The following is a 10,933-nucleotide window of genomic DNA, read 5'->3' on the forward strand; positions in this document are numbered from 1 at the left end:
GACCCATGTTTGAGAAACACTGGGCTAGAGTGTCAAACTAGGACCTGGGGGAGACCAGGGTTCAAATCCCTTGGCCATTAAGCCAAGGGATGACCTTGGGGGCCCGTTGCTGCCTCTCAGCCTGACCCTCCCTGGCAGGGCTGTTGTGGGCATTGAATGGCTTCCAGGATTTGGGGAGACCAGGGTTCAAATCCCGCCCCCACACGTCCACGAAGCCCACTGGGTGCAACCTTGGGGGCCCGCCACCGCCTCTCTGCCTGACCCTATCTGGCAGGGCTGTTGTGGTGGGCATTGTACACCCTTGTGCAAATTAATTGAAACAAAGCATGTTTTCTATCTTACTCGTAATCCTGTACTCAAAACAAACATGAAAAGTCAGTTAATCATTGTTGGTGTTGGAAGACTGCAGCAAATAGAAGGAATGATGCGCTCGCCACAATATACTGAGCTTCTATTGAGTATGTCTAAACCACTGAGCCTCTTGGGCTTGCCGATGAGAAGGTTGGCAGTTCGAATCCCCACAATGGGGTGAGCTCCCGTTGCTTGGTCCCTGCTGCTGCCAACCTAGCAGTTCAAAAGCACGCCAAAAAGTGCAAGTAGATAAACAGGTACCGCTCCGGCAGGAAGGTAAATGGCGTTTCCATGCACTGCTCTGGTTTTGGTGTTCCGTTGTGCCAAAAGCGGCTTAGTCCTGCTGGCCACATGACCTGGAAAAATAGTCTGCAGACAAACACCGGCTCCCTTGGCCTGTAAAGCGAGATGAGCACCCGAACTCCATAGTCACCCTTTGAATGGAGTTAACTGTCAGGGATCCTTTACCTTCTGTTGTTGTTTAGTCGTTTAGTCGTGTCCGACTCTTCGTGACCCCATGGACCACAGCACGCCAGGCACGCCTGTCTTGCACTGCCTCCCGCAGTTTGGTCAAACTCATGTTCGTAGCTTCGAGAACACTGTCCAACCACCTTGTCCTCTGTCGCCTCCTTCTCCTAGTGCCCTCCATCTTTCCCAACATCAGGGTCTTTTCCAAGGATTCTTCTCTTCTCATGAGGTGGCCAAAGTATTGGAGCCTCAGCTTCATGATCTGTCCTTCCAGGGAGCACTCAGGGCTGATTTCCTTCAGAATGGATAGGTTTGATCTTCTTGCAGTCCATGGGACTCTCAAGAGTCTCCTCCAGCACCATAATTCAAAATATCCCATAATTCAAAATATCACCATAATGCAATATCCCAGTACCATTTGGAATAACTCTCTTTTGTAAAAATGTAGAAGGTAAAGGCCCCTTCATGGATCAATGCCTTGTCGTGGCGAAGGGGCCTTTACCTTCTACATTTTTACAAAAGAGAGTTATTCCAAATGGTACTGGGATATTGCAGCAGGACCTAGCCCCCCATCACACATTTAAAGTGGGGGAGAAATTCAGGACAGAGCAGCAAATACTGTACAGGTAGTTGAATGGCCAGGGAATTCCCTGGGCGTAAATCCCATTGAGAATTTGCAGGCTAAAGTCACCTCCATGCTGTAGACTGTACAACTACAGAGCAGCTCATTCAGGTGCTGATTCAAGTGTGGTACGGGGATCTGAAAATCAACAGGGACTGTTTGAAACTAAATAAAAACAATTCCTTCCAGCAGCACCTTAGAGACCAACTAAGTTTGTCATTGGTATGAGCTTTTGTGTGCATGCACATACCTTTGACAAACTTAGTTGGTGTCAAACCAGGTGGCGCTGTGGTTAAACCACTGAGCCTAGGGCTTGCTGATCAGAAGGTCGGCGGTTCGAATCCCTGTGATGGGGTGAGCTCCCATTGCTTGGTCCCAGCTCCTGCCAACCTAGCAGTTCGAAAGCACGTCAAAATGCAAGTAGATAAATAGGAACCGCTACAGCGGGAAGGTAAACGGCGTTTCCATGTGCTGCTCTGGTTCGCCAGAAGCAGCTTTGTCATGCTGGCCACATGACCTGGAAGCTGTCTTCGGACAAACGCCGGCTCCCTCGGCCAATAATGCGAGATGAGCGCGCAACCCCAGAGTCGGTCACGACTGGACCTGATGGTCAGGGGTCCCTTTACCTTTAAGGTGCTACTGGAAGGCATTTTTTAAAATTTTGTTTCGACTACGGCAAACCAACACAGCTACCTACCTGTTTGAAACTAGTTAGACTCCATGTCAAACCGTGTTCAAATGCTGCTTAAAAAGAGCAGAGGTCATATCCGTGACAATAATAGCTCCATTGTTTGTTTCAATTCATTTGCGCGGGGCCCCTGGAGCTCTCCGGAGAGGACAAAGGAGGGGGGGGGACGTCCCAGAAGCAGCGAGAAGCCCTGCAAGGGGGCGGGAGGGGCTGACAGAGGAGGAGCCGGGGGGGCCCTCCTGCCAAAAGGCACCTCCCAGAGACCCCTCCCCGCGGGGCCGCCGTCTCCCCTTCACTCACCCTGGCAACCGCCCGGACACCGCTCAGCGCCGCCATCTTGCCGCCCCACAATGCTCCGCGGCCCGGAAGGAGGCTCGGAAAGGCTGCCACCATCGAGTGAGCGCGGGCAGAGCGGCGCCAAGGGTCCGCTTCCGGAATCCCTCTCCGTCATGGAAGCCTGACATCCCGCGCATGCGCACACGTGTGCGCCCCGTGCCCTACATATATATGTGTGTATGTTTATTATTATTATTATTATGCCTCTGTGTCATAAAAATGCACATTATTACAGTACTTCCTGCAGCAATAAAGCCTTGCAGTAAAATCCCTACCACACAGGCTGAAATCCGAAGTTCAAATGCCTCTGTAGAAAGACGAATTCTTGATGGCCTGGAATAAAAAGAAAGTTTTCTGCCCGGCAGGCACCCCCTGCCCAATCTCCAGTGGCAGGGAGTTCCACTGGACACTGGGCTCTCCAACTGGGGCGGCCAAGAAGCCGGGAGCTCTGGGGCTCCTCTGGGCCAGACACACCCACCCACCCCACTGAAAAGGCACACACACACACACACACACACCGCCGGGAGGGAGGGAGGGAGGGCAGAGGGCGAGGCCTCCAGAGACATCCCATCACTTTGGCCTCCTGGGTGCCCCCCCCCCACCTGAGAGATGGAAGTTATGGATAAACTGTAAACAGAGAAGGACACGGGCAGGATCACGGTAATAACCTGCAGTTTTAGCAGAGTAGAGATTTAAAGTACAGTAGATGAATAAAGGAGCAAATTAAGTTAATTTGGATATGCAGAAAATATTAAAAAATAAATTGAAGGAACCGCTGAAAGAGGGGGAAGAAAGTCGAGTTTTCAAATGTTGACATGATAGTAAAATTATTGAAATGCATAAAACTGAAAATCATAAATAAAATAGTAATAATAAGAGAGATGAAGTTCGGGGCCAGGTGCCAGTGGCAGGAACCCACAGGAGGGGAGAAGGCTGCTCTTGGGCTCAGATCCTGCTTGAAGTTTCCCCCCAACAAAGCCGGCCTTGGATGCCCCATGGCTTCTAAATATTAGAAGACAATAATTAATCAAATATTAAAAGCTTCCCTAAACAGGGCTGCCTCCAGATGTCTTCTAAAAGTCAGATATTTCAGTTTATTTCTTTGACATCTGCTGGGAGGGCGTTCCACAGGACGGGTGCCACTACCCAAAAGGCCCTAGAATCATAGAATCATAGAGTTGGAAGAGACCACAAGGGCCATCCAGTCCAACCCCCTGCCAAGCAGGAAACACCATCAAAGCATTCTTGACATATGCCTGTCAAGCCTCTGCTTAAAGACGTCCAAAGAAGGAGACTCCACCACACTCCTTGGTAGCAAATTCCACTGCCGAACAGCTCTTACTGTTCCTGGTAACCCTCTTCCTGGTTTCCTGTAACTTCGCTTCTCACAGTGGAAGATTGTCTCTCTTGTATCTCAAAATGGTAAAGACAGACCCTCAGATGCTTTACCGGAGGCCAGGGCCGAACAAATGCCCAGAGCATCGATTTTACCACACTCAATCTCACAGATTGGCTGCAAATACGAAAATGAACAAATTCAGGAAGAACTACATTCCATATCTTCCTATACAGTAATCTCTCGCTGCAAGCTGTAACAGATTGACACGGTTTTGAAATATTTATTCCTACCTGGCTGGGAAAGAGTTAATCCACCTCCAGCCTGACTGACATAACATTCTGATGGGGGCGGGACTCTTCCCAGTTTAAAAGGAGGGAGCAGCGGGTTTTGTCAGTTGAGGAGAGGGGGAGGGAGTGGATAGATGGGAGGCTAGGAGAGTGGGAATCTAGAGGAGGTTCAGGAAGGCTTGATGTTAAGGGTTTGACAGAGATTACCTACAACCGAAATGCTTCTTATAAACTCATGAAACGTTAATTAAATAACTATGTTCTAAGGTTAATAAAAAATCTTCTCTTTTGTGCCAAGAAGTATCGTCATTATTTTTCCAGCAAGGTATCAGGACTCACAGAAGTGGTGAGGACCAAATTTACCTCAGGAAAGGAGGCAAAAGTCCGTGTCTTAGAGTAACGCTGAGGAGGCTTAGAAAGATAACCTGGAGTGTCAACAAGTTGCCAGTGTGGAAAGGGGCAAACTTCTACAGGGACCCTTTACTGGCGACAGGAGGTTATTCTAACAAACAGCCTAGAGTTTTCCTTTGATACCAGGCCACGTGAGCTGGAGGGAGAGTCTCTTTACTTATAAACTCCCAAGAATAAAGTGGTTTATTTGGGAGGCGGCGGGGAAAGAGTGTGTGTGGCTTCACCTCTGGATTCCTGTGTCTCATTTAGTAATAGAGAGGAGGAGGTTCGTCACACAAGCCACTAAACTCTGTCTAATTGTCCACCCCTTCAGAGGCCAGGTGGTTAATTGGTCTTCCACGCACGATGCAAGGAGGAGTAAACCCCCACTCCATCGATTTGAAATCCTTTACCCATATCTACAGCAGGCCACAAACGCAGAGAGTACTGCTTTCCTTTGAATCCAAAAAGCTTCCAACCTCTTTGATGTCTCTACGAAGTACTCTGATTAATTATGGAAATTTTATCACAATAATTTTTATCGACACTAGGATTTGCCCTCTCCTACCTTACTCCTCATTTAAAGGGAAAGCAGCTAAAAATGAGGGCTCCCCATCTATTATGAGCTCTACATCTCCGACCTCAGATTTAATTAGCTGGACAGGGACCCCCATTCCCCTCCTAACAAAGGCTACCCACCTAGAGAACTCCATGGAGCAGGAATTACTTGTATCCTTCTCTCAGTTGCCAAAATTCGAACAAACAGAGATAACGGACAGACTGGATGAGCTATTACTCTGTCTTCGTAATTCAGAAGATTTTAAGCTCACAAATAAGATGAATATTCCATCGAACCCTGATTGGAAAACGGGACATGAAATTCCTCTGGTGGCACCTGAATATATACAGTACCCCTATCTTGCCCAACTGAAGTCCATGCTGAAAACCCTGCGGCGTCCCGTTAGCAGAGAACTCACCATCTAATGGGTGCATCTTCCATGACCCCGGAGGGCTTTGGATACTATTGAGGAGATGAAATGACTCCCACCTCTTTTACTGTCCTGGAATGTTGCTGGATGGCAGTCAAAAACAATGGACAAAGATTTTTTAAACTACGTGTCACAGTTTAAGATCATCCTGCTCCAAGAAACCTGGATGCAAAATCCGTTTGAACTTCATAATTATTTTGCTTTCCACTCCTGTGCTTCAGTCGGCCCAAAAGGGGGAAGACCTGCTGGAGGCTTGAGCACCTTCGTGCCGAAAGACTTAGGAACTTACCCTAGACAATTGAAAATCGATAAAAAATGGATTTTGGCTGTCAAGATATTCTCTGCCCACTTTAAGATCATAAGCATCAATGTATATATTCACCCTCTTATGAAACAATCTGATCTGAAAAATGTTTGGAAGGAGCTGGAAGATTGCATCCTCTTTGTCACAGACAAGTTCCCTTCAGCCTCTTTAATTATTGGTGGGGACTTTAATGCAAGGTTAGGCCGAACAGCTGATCAATGAAAGGGGAATAGGTGTCTTAAATGCAAATGATGAATCTTGGCCTCTCTTCAGGCGCCGATCACTTGACCCAGTTGCTAACCTTGCTGGTGCATGCCTTTTCCAAATGGCATTTAGGTTAAACCTTGTTATTTTAAATGGCCTCTCTTCGGGTGACTGCCCAGGTCAATTTACTTATTGGTCAGGCTTTAGGCAATCTGTTATCGACTATATTCTTATCTCTCAAGATCTTTTTGATGAACATATTGAATTTATGGTAGATACAAGAACCGAAAGTGACCAATTACCCCGAAATCTCAAAAGGACTGAATTTTGGGGACCCACCAGATGTGGGCTTGCCCCACAGGCACTCGTATTTTATGATTTACAACAAAGAGGCAGAGCCAGAATCAAATGGTCCCCTCATGTCAATAACAGGTTTAGCCTCTGGACAGAAGGCCAGCTCTTCTGGGATAATTTGACCTCCAACAACGTCAAAGAGACTTCCCCAATTGATCAATATAACTTATTAACCCGAAAACTTCAATAGCTGCTTTCAAGACCTAGAAGCTCTAACCATAATGAATAGGTAAAGGTAAAGGGACCCCTGACCATTAGGTCCAGTCGTGACCGACTCTGGGGTTGTGCGCTCATCTCGCATTATTTGCCGAGGGAGCCGGCGTATAGCTTCCAGGTCATGTGGCCAGCATGACAAAGCCACTTCTGGTGAACCAGAGCAGTGCACAGAAACGCCGTTTACCTTCCCGCTGTAGTGGTTCCTATTTATCTACTTGCACTTTTGGGCGTGCTTTCGAACTGCTAGGTTGGCATAATGAATACTCTACTAATAAAAAATGGTTTGATTGTGAATGTATCCGGGCAAAACCTATACTCAGAGAATGCTTTAAGGTCTTCCAGCAAAATCCTAATCCAATTACTAAATTTGAATTACAACTTTAAAAAAAGAATTACAAAGAGCTATTAAAAACCAAAAAAAGAGCCACAGATTCTCTTATCTGGCAGGCCCTCATTAAAGCCTCCATAGAAAAAGACAATGTCAGTTTTTGGAAAATTATCTCCACCCAAACCAAATCACATAATGAGGGCACAACAATCCCTGCAGATATATGGGAAGAGCATTATAAAGTGTTGTTTAGGGACAAATGGCATCCCGCGCCTCTTGAGATTTATTTAGATAATGCTGCACCATGGCCCCCAATATCTGAATCGGAAATCACTTCGTTAATTCTACAAATGAAACCTGGTAAAGCCCCAGGAAGTGATTTCATTGTTGTTGAACTTCTGAAAGTGCAAATAAATTGGTGGGCCCCGGTTCTCGCAAATCTATTTTCATATACTGTATAGATATGACAGCTCAAATTCCTAAAGACTGGGGACTGGCCATAATTGTTCCTATACTTAAAAAGGCCAATCCCTCTGATCTAACTATAGACCAATTAGTCTTCTGAATGTGGTCTGAAAACTATATACAAAACATCTGTGCCTAAAATTGTGTGAATGGTTGGACCATAATGATTTACTAGAAATTGAACAAGCAGGCTTTACATCTGGACGTTCCACTATTGATCACTGCTTAGTGTTAGATTATTTTATTTATAAATACATGAAACATTGGAAAAAGTCATTGTATGTGCCTTTGTGGACCTAAAGGCAGCATTTGATTCTGTGTCTAGGGGTAGGCTTTGGGCCAACATGGGTATTAACAGAAGGCTATTACTTCTGATGATTAAGCTTCATGAAAATAATACCCTTCAGATAAGATTTGCACAGGACGGCAGACTTTCTAGAGGAATCCCAGTTCAAAGAGAGGGTTAGACAAGGATGTTTACTAGCTCCTTTTTTATTCAACATCTATGTTAATTCTCTGATCACATGCTGTCATGAAATTGATACCCCCGCCCCCGTGTTTTCTAGTGGTAAAAAAGTACCAGTTCTAATGTGTGCGGATGACGCTGTTCTTCTCTCTCAAACTAAAGTTGGTTTGAAACGTGCCTTAGGGAAGTTTAGCGTCCAATGCAACACCAAATTCTTAACAATTAATTTTGCCAATTTTGTACATTTCAACCGTTCCTTCAAGAAAGACAATTGGAGTATAAAGGGAAATGCCATAGAACAAACTAAGATCTTCCAATATTTAGGCATAACCTTCTCCTACAATGCCAAATTGTCAACACACTTGACCGCATCAGCTACTTCAGCAGGAAGAAGTGCAAATGCCACCCTTAGATTATTCAGAAGAAAAGGCTCCGGCTTCCTTCCTATGGCCTTAAAATCTTTCAGGCAAAATCTTTAGCCCGGCTCCTGTATGGCTCTCAAATCGGACCTTCTGCCAATCTTAAGACCCATGAAACAGTACAATCAATATTTTTAAGATCACTATTCGGTACCCCAAAGAGCACACCTAATACAGTGCTAAGGCAAGAGGCAGGACTTCCCAGAGTGGAATTAAAAGTCTGGGAGCAAGCAATATCCCTCTGGTTGAAAGTCCATTACAATCCAAAGGGAATGTTACCTCATTTCCTGGCCGCAGTTCCCTATCCACCCTGGCTTATGCAAATAACTAACAAGTTCAAACAAATTTGCCTAAATCCTGAAGATCTTTTTAATGGAACTCTGAACAAGGCCCTCCCTCGCTGTTCGCCCCAAAGCAGCGGGGCTGAGCCGGCGGAGGCGGCACAGCCTGGCGGAGCGCGAGTTCGCCGTTCCCGCCCGCCGCGTTGCGCCCTCCAGCTTCCTGCCGCGCCCTCTGGCTGCCCGCTGTGCTTGGCCTTGCCGGAGGGCACGACGGGGAGCTGGAGTGAGGGCACGGCGCAGCAGGCGGAACGCCTAACTCGTGCTCCGCCGGGCTGTGCTGCCTCCGCCTGCTCAGCTGAAGCTAGGGTTTTGTCTTGGGCCCAGTCTTATGTCAAGCATGCTTTGATGGTGTTTCCTGCTTGGCAGGGGGTTGGACTGGATGGCCCTTGTGGTCTCTTCCAACTCTATGATTCTATGATTCTATTCTAAGGCAAAAATAATTATTACTCAGAGACTTTACGATGTCGAATTACAAGAAGATGCCTTACTCCCGGAGAATTATAGATGTCTAAAATCGTGGCCTAATTTTACAGCTGCCCCTTACTTATCTAACATCTCTAACAAAGCTTATAGATGGGCCTTCTCTAGAGCCCGCTTTGAGGCAATGCCCTCAGCGGTGCTGTACAGAAAATTTATGTGGGTACCAATTCATGAGCGCCTTTGCTCTTGCATGTCCAACAAGGTAGAATCTGTCACTCAAAATTATTATTGGTGCTTAGGGTCACCAACCATAATGATTCTGTGGAAGGCTCTGCCCCTTACGTAAATCACTTTGAATGAATATAGGGATTTGTAGCTTGCTCAACTCAAGACCCCATTTGACGTACAGTATGTCCTTCCTATACGCGGCTGGCGCTGTGGGTTAAACCACTGAGCCTAGGGCTTGCTGATCAGAAAGTCAGTGGTGCGAATCCCCGCAACGGGGTGAGCTCCCATTGCTTGGTCCCAGCTCCTGCCAACCTAGCAGTTCGAAAGCACCTCAAAGTGCAAGTAGATAAATAGGAACCGCTACAGCGGGAAGGTAAACGGCATTTCGTGTGCTGCCCTGGTTCGCCAGAAGTGGCTTTGTCATGCTGGCCACATGACCTGGAAGCTGTATGCCGGCTCCCTCGGCCAATAACGCGAGATGAGTGCCACAAACCCAGAGTCGGTCACGACTGGACCTAACGGCCAGGGGTCCCTTTACCTTTACCTATATCCTTCCTATACAGTTGGTATCTAGAGATATGAGGGACCCATTCCCAATGGGAGACAAATCTGAGAATGGATTTATATCACAGTACCTCTTTTACCTCACTTTTTTACCTCATCCATCTCAGACCAAAAATTCCATTAAAGGGGTTGAATGTCTGTAAAAGGATATAGTCTCCAAGAGAAAGGACAACGTCTAGAATGATGTTCTGTTTGTTCCTTCTCTCCACCCCACCCCAGCAATTTGTGATCAAGGAAGTAAAAAACCGTAAAAGGTGGTTTTGGATTGGACTCTTTAAAGACAAGGGAGTGACATGGACATGCCTGTCAGGGATTATAGCTTCATTCACGTAAGTTTTTGAAGAAACATTTGTTCATAGCTGCCAAGTTTTCCCTTTTCTCGCGAGGAAGCCTATTCAGCATAAGGGAAAATCCCTTAAAAAAAGGGATAACTTGGCAACTATGCATTTGTTAACGGTATGACTTCCAAAAAGTTTCAGATTCAGTTTACATAATTAATTCTTTCCTTCTTCAAATGTATTTTTGCATGCATTTTTCTCTACTACCAAGGATCTACATACAGGTGAAACTTGAAAAATTAGAATATCGTCGAAAAGTTCATTTATTTCAGTAATTCAACTTAAAAGGTGAAACCAATATAGGAGATAGACTCATGACATGCAAAGCGAGATATGTCAAGCCTTTATTTGTTGTAATTGTGCTGATTATGACATTTTGTTGTTTAGTCGTTTAGTCGTGTCCGACTCTTCGTGACCCCATGGACCATAGCACGCCAGGCACTCCTGTCTTCCACTGCCTCCCGCAGTTTGGTCAAACTCATGTTGGTAGCTTCGAGAACACTGTTCAACCATCTTGTCCTCTGACGTCCCCTTCTCCTAGTGCCCTCAATCTTTCCCAACATCAGGGTCTTTTCCAAGGATTCTTCTCTTCTCATACAGTTGAAGAAAACCCCAAATTCACAATCTCAGAAAATTTGAATAGTGTTTAGCTACTCAATCCATAACACCTGCAAAGGGTTCCTGAGACTTTAAATCAGCGGTCCCCAGACTTACCGGCATTTGGGCCGGTTCCCACCGCGCTGATTGCGCGGCGGGCCGGAGGATGGGGGAGCACGCGCCTGTGCGGGCCGGCGGGCGGGGGAGTGCGCGCCTGGG

At 46.4% G+C, this 10,933-nt stretch overlaps 1 protein-coding gene across 4 annotated transcripts in view; it reads right to left on the bottom strand.

Moving 5' to 3' along the window:
- IDH3B (isocitrate dehydrogenase (NAD(+)) 3 non-catalytic subunit beta) overlaps positions 1-2,531 on the bottom strand; it is a 29,562-nt gene extending 27,031 nt beyond the window's left edge. For 3 of the 4 annotated variants that reach the window (XM_035139966.2, XM_035140039.2, XM_035139885.2), the window contains exon 1: positions 2,430-2,531. In XM_035139966.2, coding sequence (XP_034995857.2) covers positions 2,430-2,522 — 93 coding nt within the window. In that variant the 5' untranslated portion in view covers positions 2,523-2,531. Of the gene's footprint in view, positions 1-2,138; positions 2,308-2,429 lie in introns of those variants that run through there. The other variant, XM_035140119.2, reaches the window with a different exon arrangement.
- Positions 2,532-10,933: the final 8,402 nt, after the last annotated feature.

The sequence above is a fragment of the Zootoca vivipara genome, chromosome 9, assembly GCF_963506605.1.
Source record: "Zootoca vivipara chromosome 9, rZooViv1.1, whole genome shotgun sequence".
In the NCBI taxonomy this organism is placed as follows: Eukaryota; Metazoa; Chordata; class Lepidosauria; order Squamata; family Lacertidae; genus Zootoca; species Zootoca vivipara.